General features: G+C 39.7%; 1 protein-coding gene across 1 annotated transcript in view; it reads left to right on the top strand.

Moving 5' to 3' along the window:
• GXYLT2 (glucoside xylosyltransferase 2) overlaps positions 1-21,298 on the top strand; it is a 22,047-nt gene extending 749 nt beyond the window's left edge. Inside the window, exons 2-7 of the mRNA XM_010570550.1 lie at positions 7,553-7,742; positions 7,947-8,078; positions 14,554-14,805; positions 15,843-15,966; positions 19,784-19,956; positions 20,704-21,298. Of these exons, the coding sequence (XP_010568852.1) occupies positions 7,602-7,742; positions 7,947-8,078; positions 14,554-14,805; positions 15,843-15,966; positions 19,784-19,956; positions 20,704-20,886 (1,005 nt within the window). The 5' untranslated portion in view covers positions 7,553-7,601 and the 3' untranslated portion in view covers positions 20,887-21,298. The remainder of the gene's footprint in view (positions 1-7,552; positions 7,743-7,946; positions 8,079-14,553; positions 14,806-15,842; positions 15,967-19,783; positions 19,957-20,703) is intronic.
• Positions 21,299-22,668: the final 1,370 nt, after the last annotated feature.

Here is a 22,668-nt window from a genome sequence, read left to right as displayed (position 1 = left end):
GGCCCCTCCGGCCCGCCCCCCTGGAGCCCACCCGCGCCCAGCCCCACGCGTGTCCGGGCCCCTCCCGCCCCGCGGTGGCCGCTCGCCCGTGTCCCGTTGCCGCCCGGTCCTTCGGGCGCTTCCCCTCGCCCAGATCTTTTATTTTTTTTCCCCCTTCGCCTCTGCCCAGCGGGCGGTGATTAGAAACCGTCGTGCAAACCGCTCTGCCGTGGGAAGCGTGAACTTTTTTCCCCTGCGTGTTTGCGCTCGGAGCGCGGTTGCCAGAGATGCCACGAAAACGCGTGGAAGTTTTACCTCCGCCTGCGGTCCGAGCGGGGCGGCCCCTCCTCTGCGTGCCTGGGCGAGGGCGGCCTCCGAAATTGCTGCTTTTCCATGCGTTTTGGCCTTGTTTTGAAGGCTGACGTGGGGAATGTGGTACTCGCTGGCTGGCGCCCGTGAGGAGCTGCTGTCAGTCTCCGGAGCTGCGCTGCTGCGAAGTTTTTCCATTAGTGCTGCAGGGCAGAGGGAAGGTGGCTGGCTGTTTCTGCATGGTACCTCCAAACTGCGAAGCAGGCACCGGTGGATTTTAAGCCCTTGAGCTTTTTGTTTGTTTGTTTTGAATGCCTTTTCTATGTAAATCCATGTAGCAGAACTTTAAAGAACGAGAGGTTGAAATCGTGGTGTGTAGTGTTCCCTCTTTCAGCACCTTGCAGGCAGAGTATTTTTTAAAAAAATGTAATTACTTCAGAAAAAGATACGGGCAGCATGCTTTTGTTGGGTGGAGGACTGTTTTTCCCTTTGCATTCCAACTATATTATGGTCAGTGTGACCTCATATATCTAATTAACTTGGTATGTCTTTGTGTCTTTGATTCGTGATTTCACAGGGATGTTCTGAATGAAAGACTACTCCTGTTTTTTGAGCTCTTATTCCTTAACTTATTAAAGCAGTTGGTTTCTTACAAGCATTGTTACCCTACTGAATGCAAGAGATGTTTACTGTGGCTGAGAATGGATCATGGGCAGAATTCAAATGCATGTATTAAAGCAGGATTATTTCCACTAGCAACTGTACCTCCTGAAGTCATTTTTCTTTAAGGCATATCTCTGTGATTATCATGGAAATCAAGAACAACACTGAAGGAAGGAGCCCAGAAAGTATGAAACTGCTAGAGAGTGTAAACAACTGTTTCATTTCAATGAGCTTTTCAGTGACCATCTTCATGTTCCAAAATTTGACATTATCTAACTTTTCTATTATTTATTGACTTTGCAACTACTTTTTACAAGGTCTGCAACACAACAACAAAAAAGAGGAGTGCTGTATTTAAACCATGCTGTATTTAAACCATGCTGTATTTAAACCATGCCTTTTCTTCAAAAAAAAAATTGGGGGGGGGGGTTGGTTATTGTTTTCTCCCCGCCCGCCCTGCCCCATCTGCTGGCAGGACATTGTCCTGCACCATTGGCACCTGCAGGAGTTTGTATAACTGAGAAGCGCAATTCTGTGGGTCCAGTTCTGTCCCTTGCTGAAAGATTCTGTATTGTGTTATTACTACTAAAATAAAATTTATTTTAGTGAGGGTATCCATAAAAAAAAATTGGGGGGGGGGCGGGAGGGGGGGGACATTACATGCTCCAAGTTGAGGAGATGCCAGCCTTCTTGGAGAGGCAGAAATACCTGCCAATGGATGCCATTCCAAAACGAATCACATCCACACTCAAGTGGTGAAGGCATCAGGTGGTGGGATCTGCTCGGCTTAAAAAGCCTGATCCAAGACACACTGAAAGCAGTGTGAGGCTGTTTCCAGGGGGCTTGAATTTGGAGTGGAAGAAACAATGATTTAACTAACTAGTTATTAACTTCAGGAGTGAGTATTCCCATTAATTTAATAAGATTTGCTCATTTATGCATGTGCTTACAGTAAAGTGCATCCACTGTAACATGCTGAATTGGGGTTGTTACTGCCTGTTAGTTTCTATAATATAAAAGATTATTATTTTGGTTACTCCTTATAAGCAAAGGAAGATTTTTTTATTATTATTATTTGATGCAAGAGATCATATGTTGTTTAACTGATGCCTTCAGGATAATAAAAAAATCTGATTATAACTGTGTAAGATCTTGTGATCTGATCATGGTGTATGTGTTTATATGTAGGCTGCATGATTGATTCAAATAACCTTAGTGAAGTTTTGTCTATGTGGATGTAAAAAGTTGTTTTAATTCAGTTTTGCCAAGTTGATCTGTGTAGTTTTGTCAGAAGGGTGCAGGTTTGGGGCTGAACTCAGAAATAATCAAAAGGCATTATCTAGGATGTGCGTTTGCACTATAAGAATCAGTCATGTTGCAGGCAAGGTGAATTGTATTTTAACTGGGATTTTGTAATACCACTTTCTGTATTGACGCATTACTAATAGAAGACAGTAGTTTTTAAGTTTTAAGAAGTGCAGGTTTCTTCTAATGTTAAGTAGGCATACATGATAAAAGCTTAACTTAGTCGCATATCATTAGCTGGCTGGTACCTAGCAAATGTTAGTAAATACGTTCCTGTGTCCTGCTTGGGTCATTAGATAATTTTGGCAAATCTCAATGAGCGTTGCATTGAAGCTTCCAGTTAGCTTTGAAAACTGATTTTTGATGGTGGTTTTACTGATCCTTCTTCTTGGAAGTAGCAAGTCCTATGCCTTCAGTAAGATTTTTTTCATATGAAGAATTATAAGTATGTGCCAAACCAATGTGTGCAAAGTATCAAAAAGCAAAAGGGTTGTTTTACATTTGAAGGGCAGATGTGACCACACTTTCTATTAAACCAGCGTGGCAAGGCTCGACAAGTGAACCTTTGCCAGCACATTTAGTTCTCTGGAAGTAACTTTTCCAGAGCAAAACATGTCTTATGTGGCAACCTGTCAAGATACTTTTTTCTTTCTTTGCAGCCTGTGTGGACACACATGCAAGTTTGGCTTGAGTTTGATAGCCTATAACAACATGCTGAAGGCCCAAATACCTCGTACTTGTCTAACAAAGAGCCCACTTGATAAAAGAAGAAGATACAAACATCCATTCTGGTTTTGAGTGTATTTCTCCCCATTCTCTGAGCAGTGGGAGGACGTTGAAACTTCAACAATTTTTTGATTGTCAGCAGCTACAGTCAGTTTTGTGCAACTGCATTTAAGTGAGAAAACTTTATTTAAAAAACATTTAGAGCCTTTCTAGTTTATATTTTAAAGTGTGTGAGAGAATGTGTTTCATATAATGGAGCCACTGTTGGGACATTGACTCAGTGTTGACTGTCAGGAAAGGAGCCTATTTAGTGAATCACCAGTGTTGATGCATTGCCTAAATCTAACCTTGTTTATGCTGCAAAAGTAAATGAGATCATAATATGAAGAAGGTTTCAAAAAACTAACAACTATATTGCATTTTGTAAGAATCTGCATGCATTATCTTTCTCTCAAGAATAAATTTGAAGGCTTGAATAGATTAGCAGGCTCTGTAATGAGATGGGAATGCATTATTTTGAATGGATCTGGATTGATTTAGACAGGTTTGGGGTTAATTATGTTTGAGACACTTTGGCTGTGACTAATAAGAAAATTGCATGTAATCTAAACTTTAAGACCTAGAAATGTACACTGTTGTGCTTGAGCACTTGGGCTTCTCCTGCTATGTCAATACCCATGCCTGTCAGAAAAAAATGTATGCAGTAAATAAAATACCATTGGGCAACTGGGTGGAAGTTGGTCTGTATTGTTGGAAGGCCTTTGCTGTAAACATTTTGTCATGCTGTGTCTTATCAAGTCAGTCTTCAGCTGTTTCATAGGGATGTATTCTGCAAGTATTTTGTGATGCTTTCTGTAGTGCTTAATCTTAGGCAACAGTGCTTAATTTTAAAGCCATACAATAATATAGTAGGAGAACAGCAGGTAAGGGAAAGCAGGAAGCAATTTTCTCTGAACAGATGGGTAAAACAGGGAACAGGGCAAAGAGTTTGACATGTTATATAAGTTAGATTTATAATATATCAACAAGCTACATTTAAGTACTGAAATTAGAAGAATGATATCAAGGCAACAAAGACCTTGTGTATATAATTTCATTATTTGTTCTTGTCAAACACATTAAACTTTAGGGCCCAGGTCACTATATTGTTTTAGATGCATTTAAACATTTAATTTAGGTCATAAAATCCAATTATAGACTCCATATATCCATAACCAGTAAGTTGGGCTATAAATGAATGAGTATGTGCATAAATGTTAGGAAGAATTGGCTGATAATAATAATTGTAGTACTCCGTGGATCTATGTGCTTTTTAATGTGCTTGGAAGTCTCTTGAGATAGGTAACTATTACTACTGTAACAGCTGTTCCCATTTTACAGGTAGGACAGCTAAAGCATAAAGAATTAATGACTCGCCCAAAGCTTTGCAGGGGCTGACTTACTGAAACAGAGCCAAAACCAGAGCTCACTTACCCTTCAACCACTACCTGAGGGCGTCTCTGTGTCAAAAGCCTATTAATGTCTTAGGCTGATAACCTAGCAGTATATTCTTCCTTGCTCGTCAGATGTTTTTTATTCTATGTAGCAAATTTTATCCTTTGTACAATTCACCACAGTATTAACGTACTCCATCCTTTAAAATAAAGTATGCACCTTTCATCTATTCCATTTGTTGTATTGTCTAGTAACATCTGAGCAGGTAGTGTTTTGGAAAACTCTTAGCTTCCCAGTACGTTTGGGTCAACCACTGCTAACTACAAGACAAACAAACATTTGCAATTAGAGGAGATACAGTGTATCGAATCAGGATTCAGTGTATCCCTTATATGAAACCTCAGCTTAAAGAAGGCCTTTTGTTAAGCACTAAGTCTGTTTGAAGGAGAAGGCTCCTAGTGCCCAGCCCAACCTATCCCTGGTAGAAAAGAAGTAGCTCTCCACTGGTATGAGCTGAGTTCTGAACTCCAGTTTCTCTCTTGACAGCACATGGTGGAGGCCCTCTTATCTTTGAGAGGGGATCTAGATAAGCCAGCATAGCGATTTATTCTGTGTGAGGCAGAAGCATCCTAGATGCTGTTGGTCAAACTGGAACTGTTTTGTTTTGAAGACATTGGCCATGTCCTGCAGATCTTTAAGGAATATCCTTTCATCCAGATGTTATTTCTCCCCGTCCCTTCTGTTCCTCCCTGCACTGTATGTACATGCACGTAGAAACAGAGGAGGGAAGGGGAGTTGTGATGTTCTGTGCTGTAATCTGCTCATTTGCCTTCCCAGCAGTTTGACTTTGCCTTTACACCTGCCTCTTTTCAGACTTCTGGATAATAACAATAATTCTGTAAAGGCTGAGCTAAAATTGCTGTAAAATGCATCCTGCTATGGCACTCTTTTATCTCCCTTTCCAGCTCACCTTTATTTTCACAGTCCTTTTGGTTTTCTTACGTACTTATAAAATAAGATGCAAAATATTGTGTCCCAACGTTCTTCTGTACCTCATTGCTGCTTTTCCACACTAACTCAGTGTCCCGGACTGCTACTGGGGTAGTTCAGATACTACCTCGTGATCCTTTTCTCAGGGATTTTTATTCCTACTTAGGCCATTGCGGGCTCCTGAACCCCTTCAGCCCAGACCTTTGCGACTCGTAATTCCTTGTTTCCTCCACTCTCTGGGGCTGGGAGCATGTCTGTGTTGGCAGGCGGGATGTCTCTTGTTCATCCATAGCTCCCATGGGCTTACAGGGCATTCTGCTTTCATCGAGGGTTGCTTCTGCTGAGTCTGTTTGTTGGAAGCGCTTGTCTACATATACTGGATTTTTCACTACAAAATAGCTGCATAATGGAGAGTTCACTGTGGCTAAAATGCGCAAAGAAAAGCTTAGTGCTTTGGTGTCAGGTTTTGAAATGTTGCAATAAAAGCTTAGAGTTTAGTCCCTCTCCCAGTGAATTCCATTGCCACAAGCTATATCAAAGCAGTTCTCATCCTGCATATGGCTTGATTTAGAGACTCAATTAAGAGGAAACATTAAACAGATAGGGAGAAGGGAGGAAAAGGGGATCTGTGTGAGCAGCTAATTATTCACTTCAATAATTCAGTGGTTTTTACACTAATAGGTTGGAAAGTAAATACCACTTCATGTAGATGTAGTATTCCATTATTTATACACTGATGAAATTGGGTTTTAATTAAGACTAAAGCCTAAGACTTTAAACCCTCATTGAAACATGTTGCTTGTATAGTCGGTGAAGTACCGTTGGCTGGTATTCCTTCACACCGAGGTGGGTTACTCTGGTATAGAACGCTGCTGTTACACAGAGCAGCATTTTGATGTCTGGAAAAAGATAAGGACAGCTTTATTAACTGTTATTTTTGTCTTTATTTAGAACTTTTGTTTCTAGTATTAACTTTACTGATTAATCATATGTATGTAAAGTGTGTGCTGAGAAGAGGCAGGGATTTATGTCCTCTGTTCAGTGATATGTCAAGAACTGATAGTGATCTATGATTAGCCTTTTGAACTCTCCTATAATGATTATGATGCTTGTGATTTAGTTGCTTTGTCAGCATTCATCCATGTAAGAGAGTATAAATGCGATCTGTGTTGGAATGTGAATACAATATGGTAGAAGCATTCCTGGAGGATGTGAGTTTACCTCCATACTGATGGGGGGACGGAACACACGAAATCAAAAGGCCATATTTTCAAAATGTCTTCAGCTCCCCAAAAGAACCCTGATTTTTCTGGCTAGCAAGTAGCTTCAATGTGCCTTTTTACATGCAGATTCCACCTATAGTCTAGCTGAAATTTATTTAAAGCCCACACAGATGGGTGCTAAGTGAAAAAGGATAGTTTGGCCCTTGACTGCTTGTGGAATATAGTCTGATTCATCTGGGACATGTGAATATGTTTGTTTTTAAAAATCTCTATTTGAGCAAAATCTCAGGGATTCCATCGGGTGAAATGGAGAGCAGTCCTTTGAAACTCTGCCAGTACCTTCAGGCCAGGATTAAGGCATGCATTTTTAATAGCAAAATTAATTAACTGTTAGAATAATTTACATATGGATGAAGTGGATTTTTTTCTAAGCATGGATGTCTTCTTCCAGTCTAGCCATTATGGGCCTGGTAATGAAGTTACTGGATGTAGTTCTGTGATCGGCATTGTGTTAGAAAGTTGGCTAGGTAGTAGTAAGTCCGTTCTGGCTTCATAACCTCTAAGCTGGGGAAAAAAAAAAAAAAGCTATCGTTTGCACAGAGCAAGTTGTTGTCTGGTTTGAGGTGCTATTGAATTTGTTTCATCTGTGTATATAGTGCAGTGACTTATGCAAATCCAGAAATGTAGGAATAACCAGAAAATTTCTGAAAATAGCGTATTTCTTTATGTTGTAGTTTTAATACTCTTGATTTGTACCATTGACAAAAATTGACATGCTGCTTGCATGTTTTGTGGGTATCTAATTGGAAAAAAAACTCCAGATCCCTTACAAAATGAAGGAGAAAACCCCTGATATCTGTTAATGCGTGATTCTCTCTGTGTTTACCTCAGTATTTTTGATATGCCTATTTGTGAATTTTCAGGAAGCCTGGAGAACAGAAACATTCAAAAGAGCCTTCATCTTTGCAATGCATGCATCTGGCAGTTGTGGCATGTGGGGACCGGCTGGAAGAGACGCTAATCATGCTGAAATCAGCAGTTCTCTTTAGCAACAGGAGGCTCTGTTTTCACATTTTTGCTGAGGATTCCCTTAAGCCTGAATTTGAGAAGAAGGTGAGTTTCTTTGTCATTTGGTAAATAAGTACATGAGTTAGTTATAAGTCACAAATCTCTGAGAAAAATTACATTGAGATCAACAAGTAGCAACTAAGCACTTTGTTTACTGTACGTGGTTTATAAATTCCTTATGCATGCATATTTTTTTAAAGAAAAGCTATATAACCTGTAGTGTCTAATTCCTCCCCCGATGTCTTTCAGTTAAAGGAATGGCCCTCCTCATACACAAAGAAGTTTGAATACAACATTTACCCAATAACCTTCTCAGTAGGAAATGCTCAGGAATGGAAAAAGTTATTCAAACCATGTGCTGCCCAGCGCCTTTTTCTTCCGGTAAGGCACCTGGATTTCTGAGTAGGTCGCTTTAGGAAAAGGTTAATTCCACAGAAAGGAAGCTTTGCTGGTGTAATGTTAAAACCATTTTCGGGCTGAAACATCTGCTTAAAGATATTTTAATCTGTGCTTTAGCCACTTTAAAAAAAAACAACCAAAAACCAGAAATTCAGCCTTGCTTTTTCTTCTGCTAACAAAGGATGTGTGTTTTTTATTTGTCTCCAGTTCCATTAGCCTCTCAGACTCTTAAGACTCAGTGCGAGAGCTCTTTCAGGGCAGATGCTTTCAGGGTAGATGCTGCATGCCTTCCATAAATAACATTCTTTTCAGCGTGCAGTCATCATATCCTCTTTACCCACTATCTCCCTTTCCATATGTTAGCCCTTAGACTGATGCTTTCAGCAATCCCTTTTCCTTGAGTTTTATTTCTTTTTCCAAGACTGTCAGATTTGCCCTTAAGGTAATAATTCCAATGTGTTCAAAGTCAGATTTCATGCAAGAGCCCTGTGTATCCTGGGATCTTCAGGTTCACTGCAAATTTGTGTTCTTTACTGTATAATATTCTGTGTCATAAACTTGGAAAATTTTTAAGGTTGCTGGAGAGAAGGAAGGTGTTGATAACGATTTTGCACATGTAGAAATATCAGAAATTGAAAGAACTTCTGCATAAAGCGATTTCTGTGGAATTGAGAACATCTATCAAAAATATGTTGTTCTTTGCTGTTGATTGGGGTGACTCCAATAAAGTGGCATGCTATTCGCATGATCCACATTTCTTCATTGCTGTCTTAGGAGAATTGGAGGGGACAAAGAAATCTTTACTTTCTCAGATGGAAACAATCAGGAGACAGCTGCACGTCCAGATACGTACACTGTGAATACATATGTGAGAAAATATGTGCTGTCAGCAGTTCTGTTTATCTGCCATGTAGGGGTAGACTATCAAATGCACAAAGGCCAGATGGGCTGAAAGTAACTCCAACTTCAGCAGGGTTACTCTCTTCCCTGAGTAAATATTTATATCACCTGGAAAATAATCCCTAAGCATTAGCTTTTTCAATACACATTGTTTGTAAGGATGTACTCAAATGGGGTTGTTTTCACTGGGTAAACACAATTCTCCGTTCTTATTTCTGGGGTATTTTTTGTCATTTTGGTAGACTCTCATCCCAGAAACATTTTCACTTTTATTTGTCATCACCCTTCTGATGACAGAAAAGGGTTTCGTATTCATGCTGATTGCTTTAGGCTGGGTAGTGCTTTTTTGGTTCTTGTTTTGTCACTCACATGTTGCCTAAGTTATCCAGTAATTTCTTGTAAGGAATATTAAACTGTTGCATGTTGTCTTCGCAAAACTAGGAGGCAGCTTGAACTGTAAATATTTGTTTCTCTTGGGGTAGTTGCAAAATGTTGTGGGTGGTCAGGCTGAGGTTTATGGCTTTGAATAGGAGGGGTTGTCCAAGAGTAGTTGCAGCTGACACTAAGTTGGTGTGGATATCGTAAAGAAAACAAGTTGTAGTAATAGCTGAGGTGGCGAGTGTCCAGTTGGACTTTGGCACTCAAGTTTGCAGGCTGACAGAACCTTGGGCTGTTTCTGGGTAATTTCAGCCACCATTATTTTTTTTCAGTGCTTGATAACCATGTTCTGATAATCCCATTTGAACAAGACAATGCTGTAGGAATCTGGTCTGCACACAGCGGGAGCGGAAGGTTTCTAGTGTTACTGTTTAGAAAACTATTTTGACTTTTATTTTAAATAAATACCAGCAGGATATCAGTATCTTTTTTTGTTGTTGTTGTTATCCTTCCCTGTACTAAGCATTTTCCCCTGCAACAGCATAAAATGTGACAGGATTTAGGGAGGACCCCAGGAGAGCAGTAGTTGAGTTTATCAGCTGTTTAGCTTTCAGTTGTGCAAATTGTCTTGCTCCTGATAATGCTAAGCCTGAGTGGAATGTGAGTCTTTGATTCACAAGTGCCTCTCCTGCCAAAGAAATCTCTCTTCTGCAGCACCAGCAGGCATGTGAAAGTGGACGGGAGGGTATGAGGAGTGTGTTAAGGGAAAATCACTTAAGAATCTTTCAGTGGTTTTACTCACTGATGAAACTAGAGCTCAGGGATGTGATCCTGCAGCTTGTAGTAATGAACTGTTTTGTCCTGGGTAACAGGTCGGTGGATGCATTCCCAACTTCTTGAATCTACTTGGGTTGCTAAAACATTAAGGAAGATCATACAGCATCCTGCATTTTGTAGAGGCATTCTGTGACATCTGATCACGTTTGCCACTTATAGGCAGGGAGGGTAGATTGAGCCTCCATGTAATCTCACAAGTCTCGATCTCTTGCTGCAGTCTACTTACAATAAAACAATCAATGGGATTTGCAAAGACGGAGTAAGGAAGATGTGGATCTTAACACGAGCACAAAATGAAACTTTAAGAATAAACAAGGAGGGTAATGGTCTTGGCAATCACTTGAAACTGTTTTGTAATACTGACACGGATGTTAAGACACCAGGTGAAAAACTGTCTTCTGGTCTCACGAATGTTGCATGCCGCAGAGCTGGCTTGCAGCTGTCTTTGTATTGCTGTTTTGGAGCTACCAAAACGATCAGCTAATGCTTAAGGGATTCTTGGATGATTTTAGTTCTAATAGTAACTAACATTTAGAGCCCTTCTCAAAACATTTAATCTACTTAAGAGCTTTTAAGGTAGATTAGCAATATCCCTGTATTATAGCTGTCCTCTTGAGTACGCTGAAGTATCCAACCTAGTGGATTGGTGACAGCCCTGGGAATAGATGCCAGGACAATTAAATTTAGTAACTCAACTTCATGGTACTGCTACATTAGCATCAAAATTTGTGATTTGTCCCTAATTTTGGATGAAGCTCTGGTAAACGGCCATGCTAGCTGTTGCAAACCGTTAGGTAACACAGCTTCACAATACACCAATATGTGTTTACACAGTAGTGTGTTATTACTTGCCAACCTTGCTAACACAGGGAGAATCTACGGAGACAGAAGTTGTGAAATCAAATTACAGATAATTGAGTATTTAAGTGAAGTGTCAGGCTAAATATAGCCAGTTCTGTGCAGAACTTTCTGACAGATTTACTAAGAATACTCTATAGAGCTGCAAAAAAAAAAAAAATCACACTTCTTTTAAGCTGTAAGCGCCTGTAGAGTGAGGAGGAAGACAAGCACAATCAAGCCATATTCCTGACCATTCGTTTCAAAAATCACAGCCTGTCAGGTATGTCTACACGGATTCTGCTAGCAAGCATGAACTCAGACTACCAGACACAGTCGTGCGTTGCTTATGCTCCAGGTCAGATGCATGTCATTTTTAACCTGCAGTTGTGTCCCTCTGGTTAGCCCTCCTGGCAGGCTCGGCGTGCTGCCAGCCCGAGCTGTGCAGCGTCTGGTTCAGGCAGAGCAAGCTGGAGCAAGGTCTCTTGTACCATAGGCTTGCCTCGTGGTACTCAACTGCTTTTGACGTTGAAAATCAGCACAGGCAAAAATACATCATCTCCTCTTGTATGCTTTTGAATAAGTAAAAGCTAAATATGCTTTTAAGGGCTGTGTAAAGCCTAAAATATTTTTTTGAAAATTCTGTTTAGTTTGGGAACAGAGCTGCCTGAAAGCTATGGGACTTTGGAAATGCCAGAGTTATGCCCAGTGAAACTCCACTGAACTCCTGGGAGCTATGCAAGGAACTCTTACAGCCGCAATTTCTGAAATTGAATTCCCCTACCCAAGGCAAAGTTAAATGCACAGCCAGAAGGGGATGTGATCAATTCAAACTGACATGGGTAGGTTTTAAATAAATCTTAACACTTCACACGTGAAAGAGAAATGTGTGAAGGGCTTAAAGGAAGTAGCACAGTTTTTCCTTTAGCCTGTTGGGTGTCACTGCAGGGCAACACCTTGGACACAGGAGAGGGAAGAATCTTTTGATAAACCAGAAAGGAGAGCATGTGAATCCTGAATGGGGGAATAAAAGGCAGAAAGCATGGGGTCAAATGCTGGTAGGCACTCACTTCACAAAGAACTGAAATACCTGCTTGAATCCATTTATATATAGGAAAGTTATTACAGTCCATTGACTTCCACAGACTTAAATTTATGTGTATGTTTATAGTTGCTGAAAGAACGTTTTTTTGCTGGAAGAAGCAGTGCCCAGGCTGTCAGTTATGCTTGGGAGGAGTGTCTATATGCACCCATTAAACTTCCCCCGTAACCCTCCGCTGGAAAATGCCTTAACTTGTCTGTCTACCAGGGTACCCTTAGAAAAAATCTTATGTGGTATAGTGTGCTGTGGATCCCTCAGGCAAAGTCTAATAGCTTCTGCTCTCTTTGTATTCATGTGTTATCTCCTGTCTCAGACTAAATTTTGAGGTGAGTTTTTTTTTAAATATGTTTTGATTTTATATGACTTCATATTGTAGGTCCCTAGCAATTAGGGCTTCTAGGTGCTACAGAATAATATACAATATCCAGGATATCCTTAAGCTGAAAAACCCTTTCTTCTTTTCAACTGTCTGTCTTCTATTGATTTACTTTGAAAGTAGCTGTCTTCTTTTACTTGGTGGTTTGTGGGTTTTTTTAGTATTGGACTCCAGGATACTTGACATCTGCCAATATTTGCCTCTGAGCTCTTACTGTGTTATTGAACTATTTGTGTCACTCATTTATTGATACCTTCACATGCTGTTTTGTGTTTTTTGTGGAAGAGCGGTGTATTGCTATAACCTTCCGTCTAGCAGAGTAATCTGGATTGTGTTGAACGTGTCTACATGGAGTTTCTTATAAGCGTAACTTTTGTTTAAAATGTAGAGACACTTGCCTTCTCCTGCTTGTCCTTCTGTGTAGGAAGAACATGTAGTTATCACGTCAGAAATACAGGGATTTGTTAAACTTGGCTAAGTGTCAGTCTGAATCCCAAGTGTTCGGTCAGGTGAAACATCTCATTTAAGTCCGTACTCAGGGATTTGGCATCTTAGTGGATGCCTGTTGAGCATGCTTAAAGGTAATTTCCCCCCCCTTGTTCAAAATCTTAATGTTGTTCACTGTCTTTAACAGGTAATCTTCAGTCACAATACATTTCAATTTATGTAAAATTCAATTTCTTTAGTAGAATTTATTAAGTTACCTGCATAAATAGGAGAGTTTGTCATTGGTATAATTGCAATTGGGTGAGAGAGTGATTGTTCTGTTCCACAACATGGTGAAAATCAATAGCCTTTTGGATTTGCTTCTGAAAGAAAGAGAGAGAAAAAGGGCTTTTGGCTGAGACCAATGTAAGAACGTTTCAGTCCTTCAGGAATTTTTGGACAATTTTAGCAAATAATGAAGAGCAGCAACAAAAATGCAGTTGGAAGTGATGGTCAACTTTAGCTAATGATATTTATTACCTAACAAACAACCTTACAAATAGCTGGTGCAAATGTCAAGGGAGTCTTCTTGGACTGTTGAAACACTATATAATTTGCCCTGCTAAAATTAATGAATGAGTGTGTAAGGATTTGGATAGCCACAAGGGGGAACATTGTCAACAAGAATACATTAAATGTCCTGGATCTAATTTACATTTTACACCCTTCTGACTTAACTAACTTTACTGTAGTTATTCCTGATATAGAGTCTGATAACAGATATCAGAATCTGACCTGGTAAGTTTTAATATGACATTTCTATTTACCAAGCAAATTTTGTTCTTCAGGAGGATGCATATACATTTTTGTGATCGATACGGTTTTCTTAATTAATGTGAAACATTGGTATATATTAATACTGACTGTAAGTTCTTCCAGGAGCACAAGGTTGTAATAGGAAAAACAGTCATTAGAAAGGCATCTGTCTGCAGAGTAAGTTATATGTTTCATCAAGCTATGTGCTAGCCAATCCAACTGCAGGAGCAGGATCCAAATTAGCTTTTGTGACTGATTGTGAAAGCTTTCATAGAAACACAGAGCAGCAGATTCATAAGTTACTTATATAATTTTCAGTAGTAATCCTTTCACAGTCCTTGCTATACAGTGTGCAATAATTATGTTTTCTACAAATGGTTAATTGTTTTTCGTACAACAATACCACTTGCAGATCTTTAAAAGAACTAACAAAGCTATGTAAATCTATATTCTTTGCATTTTATTTTTGAACTGATACTAAATAGGCCTTCCAGGGGTTTTTTTGAGAGCATAGTGGATTACTGTTTCATATGAAGGTTAGAATCCAACTTCTGTGGTCTGGTACCTGTTTTGCTGTGCAGTTTAAAAACAAACAAACAACAAAACCAGCAAGCCAATAACCTGATAACTGTTGTTCCTGTGTGTAATTACATTTAGCTGATAAATCAATAACCTCTTTCAAATTATCAGTTTGAAATGAAAGTACCTTTTGCCAATAATCTTCCTTTTTGTTGTCTCTTTGGTTTCTTTTTCGTTTTCCTCTCCTCGCTATGCGAACCTAAAAGGTCATTTTAAAGGATGTGGATTCCCTCCTTTATGTGGACACCGATGTTCTCTTCCTGAGGCCCATCGATGACATCTGGCACATTCTGAAAGAGTTCAACTCAACACAGCTAGCTGCTATGGCCCCAGAACACGAAATACCAAAGATTGGCTGGTATAGTCGATTTGCGCGTCACCCTTATTATGGGACAACTGGAGTCAATTCTGGAGTGATGCTAATGAATTTAACACGGATACGCAACACTCAGTTCAAGGTGAGAAGAAATACAGCTGTTGCAGAAAATAATGATATATGTATTTTTCACATCTTGTAAAACTTAATATAAAATTATATAAAGTTTGTAATATAAAGAATCAAAAAATATAGAATATATCTTTGGATACTAATAGCAGTTATAGTGAAAATTATTATTAAAACAAGTGAAACTTCCCCAAGAGGCTGGAGCACTGAGAACTTGCAGATGAAGCAGTCTGTTAACAGTAGTAAAAATGGCTTCTTCAGCGTGTCATATTTCCCTTGAAGGGTACGTGAAAGAATAAACTCAAGGATCTTCAGAGCAGTCACTGTATTATTTTTAAAATTGGGAAGCTTGATGTAAATATCCAGAGAAATTGGTAATTTTTTGCATCTGCTGTAAATAAAATTTTGTATCCTGCTGCAGATCAAGTGATTCCGTGAATTGATATAAATGAGAAGGGAACATTTTTTCTGACGTCTCCCTTTTTTTGTGAAAGACCTGACTTGTAAAATGTCTGTTTGTTTTGTTGAGCAAGTATTATCTAATCTTTTTAAAAACTTGATTTGCCCTGAGTGGTCTTGTTTCTCAGTGGAGGCCAGGGGTTTCCTATATCGTTACAGGAACAGCTTGAGTGAAAAAAAGGCCCTGCTCTTAATATCCTAGTTCCCACAGAAGGGAAGATAATTTTTAGTCTGCAGTTTTCTTCTCTTTTATACCTCAGTTTTCACCTTGTCCCCACATTTTTGCATTTTTCCACTTTTCCACTTTTTCTCCCTCCTGTTGCTCAGAATAGCAAGATTGTGAATAGCAGGAGCTGACATCAGAGCTAGACCCAGGAGACCTCGCTTTCCTGTTTAGATAAACAAGAGCACAGTCAGCTCTGCTGTTCCAACCCTATCCAGGTCTAACGTTTCCTGGCAGTTCTTCATTTTTCATCTAGGTATCTGACATGGCTTAGCAGACTTAAAAATATGTGTGTGCCACACTCTGAGTCATATATCACATAACTGTTCATGGTATTAACCCATTGCTTCTGTTTTTCTGCCCTGCAGAACAGCATGATACCAAGTGGTTTGACTTGGGAGGAAATGTTATATCCATTATACCAAAAGTACAAAAATTACATTACATGGGGAGATCAGGATTTACTAAATATAATTTTTTACTTTAACCCAGGTAAGTATTGATTCTTGGAGTCATGATTATCTGTGTTAAGAAGATTTCTTGAACTTGAAAAATTTTTTTTAAAGTTCTATTTGTTATTTATAATTATGCTTAATGTACTCTGGCATGAAGTTAATGTGTAAGTGCACCTAGGATTTACAACCTAGGAAAATACTTCTGAAAGTGGTGCAGGTAGTGGGGCTCGGACTTCGTTCCAGTGAATATGTAAATCTGTTTTCTGGAGATTCTGAGAAAATAAGGAAGTATAACATTAATGATCAAATGCAGGAATGAAGTTCAAGTTGTATGTGTGCTTAAGAGTGTCAAATGGACCAGGGCCTAGCTGAAAAAATGTTTTTGTTTCAGATGTTTATCTGAATGTGAACTTGCCTAACTTTCTCCAAAGCTGTGCTCTATTTTTCTGAAATTCAGCTGAATTCTGGTACTTATGCAAATGAGTAATAAAGAACAAAAAATGGGCAGAGCCACTGGAATATCTTGTCTAAAACCGTTGCCCTCCTGTCCTGGTTTAAGCTGGGATAGAGTTAATTTTCTTCCTGGTAGCTGGTACAGTGCTATGTTTTGGCTTCAGTATGAGAAGAATGTTGATAACACACGGATGTTTTCAGTTGTTGCTAAGTAGTGTTTATACCAAGTCAAGGGGTTTTCAGCTTCTCATGCCCAGCCAGCAAGAAGGCTGGAGGGGCACAAGAAGTTGGGAGGGGACACAGCCAGGGCAGCTGACCCAAACTGGCCAAAGGGGTATTCCATACCGTGTGACGTCATGTCCAGTATATAAACTGGGGGGAGTTGGCCTGGGGGGGGATAGCTGCTCGGGAGCTGACTGGGCAATTGCATTGTGCATCACTTGTTTTGTATGTTCTAATCCTTTTATTAGTATTGTCATTTTATTATTGTTATTACTATCATTATTAATTTCTTCCTTTTTGTTCTATTAAACTGTTCTTATCTCAGCCCACAAGTTTTACCTTTTTCCTTCCAATTCTCTCCCCCATCCCACTGGGTGGGGGGAAGTGGGTGAGCGGCTGCGTGGTGCTTAGTTGCTGGCTGGGGTTAAACCACGACACTTCCCTACTTTCGCTCTTTCACTAAAAATTACTTTTTGAGCAAGATGCTTCCAGCCTTTCAGCTGAATGATCCAGCCTTAGCAGGCACCAGGATGGTGTCATCTGTATTCTGCTGCTTAGATTTGTGCATTTTCTACTCTTCTGTATTCTGCTTGCTCTGGGACTATGAAGAGCTACGGGGGACTTCAAGTCTCTCAGAACCTTGTTCTCGGAGAAGAGATGGCATAACCCACCTGTGTGGACCAGCGTGACCAATATGTATGTACTTGTCAGCCCATCAAAATGTCATATCTGATTCCTGCCTGTCCCTCTTGCACAATGCTTCCATAAACAACTTGTAAGGTTTTTGGTTTGTCTTTTGTTTCCTCTTGAATTGGAGTCGTATTCTCAAGAGTGTGTATTTCCAAGGAACTGGGAAGTTGAGGCATCTTTATTTTAAAAGCGTGTGACCTTTTCCACAAGTGCTGAGACAGTTTCTGAAAATTCAGCCCCTTGTGAGTATTTTGCACTGATCACACAGAAATTACTTCAGACACTTCCAAAGCCAGTAACATCTGAGAAATGCAAGGATTTCAAAATTGGAGCATAGCACGTGCTTCCCAAAGAAGCTAAGAACCTTATTTCATGCTTCTGAATGGATGCTGAGTATCCATTTTTATTTGTTTTTCCTTGTTTCCTATGTGACCTTGTATTCCCTCAAGTGAGCTTAAGAACAGAATAAGTTTGGATTTATCTTTATTTATTCTGTTCCCTTTTCTTTTTCTCTAAGGAGTCATAGGGTAGGTAATTGGATATACCCAAATCCAGGCAAATAAAAGGAGAGAGCAAAAGCAAAGCAGTAAGCTAACATCTGTTTACTGCAGACAGATGTTAAACATCAGTATCCCTGGTACACCATGCATTACCCTCAATCCTAGGGAACAAATACAGTGGAAGAAATCTTCATTATGAAATCATAAATTAATTTCCAAAAAGAAATTAATGTTACAGGAATAGGGTCTACTGGACGAAGAAGATGATGAAGCCAGGTTAGTTGTGAAGTCAAACTCAAGCTGCTAACTTAAGCGTGGAGGAAGAAAACAAAGATTGCAAAAATATTTTAATTTTGTGATGAGAGTATTCTCTGTCAAATCCACATGTTGAGACTCTTTTCTGCACCATAGTTCATCTTTTCCTTGTAACTGGTAAATAATTTTTTATGAATTACATAACATCATACTGCACAAGAAAAGAAAACAAAAGAACTGGATACAACTAAAACAGAAAACTAGAGTTTCCCAAGATTTTAAACTGCTGGATTGTTGCGGCTGGCCTGGGAAGGAATCAGCTGAGACTGCTGCAGGTGGCTTTTTATAGATCCAGTGCGTTGGCTTAAAAATATACAGAACTGCGTTACCTGGGGCCTGAAGAGATGCACCCTTTTTCCCATCCCCAAAGGCTGTTCTGATGATTAATGGATCTGAAGGCTCACAGAGCAGCTAGAGTTTGAGTCCAGCTGTGACAGCAAAAAACGCACAAAAGCATCACAGTGAGGAGAAGATCAAGAATACTCAAGTGACATGTACAAAAGCTAACAAGCACCTGATGACATCCTCTCCCCATAGTGACCTGCTGATGAGCTGTACTTGCAAACATCTGCTCAGGGTTACCGAAAGGATCCCTGTTAACTGTAACAGGGTTTGGATCAGGCGTTACTGCTCTTCCTGCCCTTTCAGCAACACTGGGGAGCAATTCTGAATGTGTGATAGGTCAGGCTGGATGGAAACCACTTACAATCCACCCTTTCTGGAGAAGTCTCCTGCTAGAGAGGCCTTAAGGGAAGAAATGTTTCAGGAACTTTTTCTCCTACTTCTTCAAAAAACACACAGAACCAGCTGCAGGCTTCCTGGGAAGCTAGGAAAGGCCAAGTGAAGAATTCAGTCTTCAGTGCTTCTGACGTGACCTGCCAGCATCATGCAATGACTCATTGTACTCCATTTCTGAAGCAAAAAGGTCACAGGGGCTGGTATGTTTTGTTACAAGCATATTGCACGTACTGTGAGTGCATGGAGAAAGTTTGGAAAGAAAAAAAAAAGGGGAAAAATCAGTTGGAGAAAGGAGGTTATAAGCTCTTTTGAGAAATTAGGCTCATCTTTAAATAACCTAGACCTGTGAAATTAATGGATGACAACTATTAGAAGGACTGTGGGTAAAATACACTACCTCTTACATTCTGCTGTATCTCAGTATAACAAATTGTCATAGCCTCAGTGAAAGCTGCAGCAGCAGACATTGGATATACTTCACAAGCTTTCCCATGCTGTCTCCAGAAGGAGTCAGGATTTTGCATAACACTCACTGCTTTCCTAATCGTTTCTGTAACTCCTGAAACTTCTTACTGGGGCAGAGGACCCTGGATAGTGCCACCTGGTGCATACCCTCTAGGTTTGATTCTGTCACTTCTAGCTTTGAAAAATGCTCCCTTGGTTTATGTTTGCACCCAGTCTCTGTGTTGCCCTCTCTGTTAGTTTGGGTCTAACAGTGCTGAGATTTGTATAGTCGTCCTCTGAGGAAAGGAAGTGTCTGTGTCTAGCTGCTGCTTGGGATATTTGCAAAGGAAGTAACTGAAATTTTTCTGATCATCAGTCCCAGTGTTTTCACAGAAACATGGTTTAATTTGTTGTAACTCGTTTGACGTGTCTTTTTTCTTTTTTTTCTTTTTTTTTTTTCCTCCTTCTGTCTCCCCTGACTGACACTGGCAGAGTGTCTTTATGTGTTTCCATGTCAGTGGAACTACCGGCCTGATCACTGTATGTATGGAAGCAACTGTAAAGGTGCAGAAGAAGAAGGTGTCTCTATTCTGCATGGAAATAGAGGTGTCTATCATGACGACAAACAGCCTACATTCAAGGCACTCTATGAAGTGATACGTGATGTAAGTCTTCTATCTCAACAGAGGCAGTCCTTTTATTTCAATGTAGGTTACTGCTTTAACCGGGTCACTCAGATTGCTCTTCCAGCAGATCAGGCTGAGCGTAGTTATGCTGTATGTATACCCATCAGACACAAAATAACAAGCTTGCTTTGGCCTCTCCTGTTCTGCTGCATGCTTGTATTTGAGGTGGTTTAAACGATCCTCCTTCATAATATAGTGAACTTCTAATCAAAAAAGCTGATAAATTGCTTTTTGGTAATGCTGGAGGTAGGAAAAAAAGTGTCTGAATGGAGTTCTTCCAGCTGGTACTGCAGCTCTGGTCCGTATATACCCAATGAAAGCCTGTCCTCCCTGAGCACCTAGAGCCTCTGGGCACATGGAAGGCAGAAGCTTTCATATGGACACAGGTCCATATTTCCACTTTGAATGTTGCATGTGTACAACTCCACTCTCTAAAATACCTGTTTTGTTACAGTATCCCTATGTTAGTAAACCTCCTCTAAACACTGATTCTTGAAGTACAGTTTCTGGGAAGTTGGCTGTTTCGGGTAATATACCCAGACAAGCTTTTCTGAAAGCAAGCACTCTCAAGCGGACCAGTGTTGGAATTTGATAGGCTTTGATGGCGCTCTGGGAAGGCGAGGGACAAGTCATTGCCTACCTATATTAGGTTTTATCTTGCAGAAAATCCTACAATGCCATTTTGTAACCAGTGAAAACTAATAATTCTTTTTTTCTTTTCTTTAGTTTCCATTTGAAGACAATCTCTTCCAGTCTTTGTACTACCCTCTGCAGTCTAAGTTTCTGGATACAGTGCACACTTTATGTGGGAGAATTCCACAAGTATTTTTGAAGCAAATTGAGAAAACTATGAAGAAGGTGTATGAAAATCGTGTCATTGTCTACTTGGGTGCCAACCACAGATACTAAATGTAGCTATATTTTTACGCAGAGTTTTTAATTCTTGCATACCTTCTCATGAACCATATAAATGAAGAGTATGAACTCCTTTATTGAAACTCAGAACTAAAATATTTTCCTTATCCAATTTCCTAATAACCCCTGAAATTACAAAAAGAGGAAATCCTAGAAGTCTACCTAAACTGTCCTTTCTTAGGCCTTTTGTTCTCTTCCTACATTTACTCTTGGTTGCAGTAGGGAGAGGTGATGATTCTCACTTTTATTTGACGAGTTTAGTTTGGTTATTTGTTTAAGTACAGCTGTATTCACTGTAACTTTTTTTGAAGTTGTGCAAAAGCTTGTACTGATCTTAGGCTTGATAAAGAAATTACAGTTAGAGCTATGTAACATAGGGAATATAATTCTTGAAATGATAGGGCAAATATTCTTGACTGTCATGAGAATGCTGAATTACAGAAAAAGATCGCTCTTGTGATATGATGAGTTAAAATTTACTACAGTAAAGGGAAAGTATTTGCTTAAAATTGTACTTCTGTCTGAAGGTATATTACCTACTATTCTTCACATGTAAGATATAAGACCTAAGATTTCTCTTACTTAAAAAGATTAGGGAAATAGAAGTGCCTATTTACTTTGTATTTTACAGCACTTTCTGTCTAGTGATTGTCATTTTTCCCTTTTGCTCTTCGGTAGTTTTGTGAGGGCTTCTCACGAAGGAATTAGAAGGAAAATAATTACAGCATAAATAGGAAAACCATGTACAAGAAATGGGAGGGGGATGCAGGGGAAGCTGTGGCACCGGCACAGCTAATGGAGAACAGCAAGAGAATCCTTTCTTGCGTGGAGTACAGTCATGGTCTCTTACAGTTTTAAGAATGTATTCCCTAACTTGGTAATACTAATTACGTTAGATACAGTCCAAGAATATTGTGAGTGAAGAGTACAAAACCAGGTACTATTGATCTGTTTTCCTCTTTAATCCTCTTTCATTGCTATTTACTGCACAGTAACAATGGTATGCCACTGACAACTGTTCTTTCATCCCTGCGTTGAGAGACTGCGAATGCTGCCTCTGACTCCCCTTTTCTGCTTTGCCAGAAACCTGTGGCATAGAAACGTATTTCTGCCTGGCACTTTCGTTCCTGGAAGTTGAGAGTTTTATGCTAGGTTCATAATGAATAGCCTCAAAGTGAAAGAGGATACAAGATGGCTTTGATGTTTATTTAAAAGACTTCATTTAGTTTAGATTTCGAAAGTATGATGATCATCTTACGATATGCACAGACAAGAGCTTATTAAAACTTGCAGTAGCTGAAAGGTGCTTGGGACAAGTCACTGGGGAACTGAAAGTGAGGACACTCTTAAAGAGCAGTGATAAAAGAGCAGACTCCCAGAGGGCATTTTCTAAGTGTAAGCCCTGAGGGGTGTGTGTAGGTGAGTGCTTGAAGAAAACAGCAGAGAAAATTATCTTACTTTTCAAGTCTGTTCAGCAAAAAAAATTAGCTATTACTTGAAACTACTCCCTTTGATATCTAATAGGCAAAGTAGGAGAGGGGTGAGGAGGGTGAGACCTGAAGCTTTTCTCTAACAAAAGGAAAACTGATAGAGGTTGTATATGCGGTACATGTAACAGACATTTATTAGAGATAAATATTTGGTTTGTGAGGATGAGGGCAAGTATATGTTTCCTAGGTTAAAAAGTAGGATTTCTGAAGAATTGCCGTTTTGGGGGTTTCTACCCTATCCAGTCAGGACTGATGCACAGTTTCACAAGAAAAAAGACTCTAAAAG

Source organism: Haliaeetus leucocephalus, unplaced genomic scaffold (assembly GCF_000737465.1).
Source record: "Haliaeetus leucocephalus isolate CR32 unplaced genomic scaffold, Haliaeetus_leucocephalus-4.0 Scaffold2, whole genome shotgun sequence".
Taxonomy (NCBI): Eukaryota; Metazoa; Chordata; class Aves; order Accipitriformes; family Accipitridae; genus Haliaeetus; species Haliaeetus leucocephalus.
The sequence above is the reverse complement of the archived record's forward strand: the minus strand, read 5'-3'. Positions and strand labels throughout refer to the sequence as shown.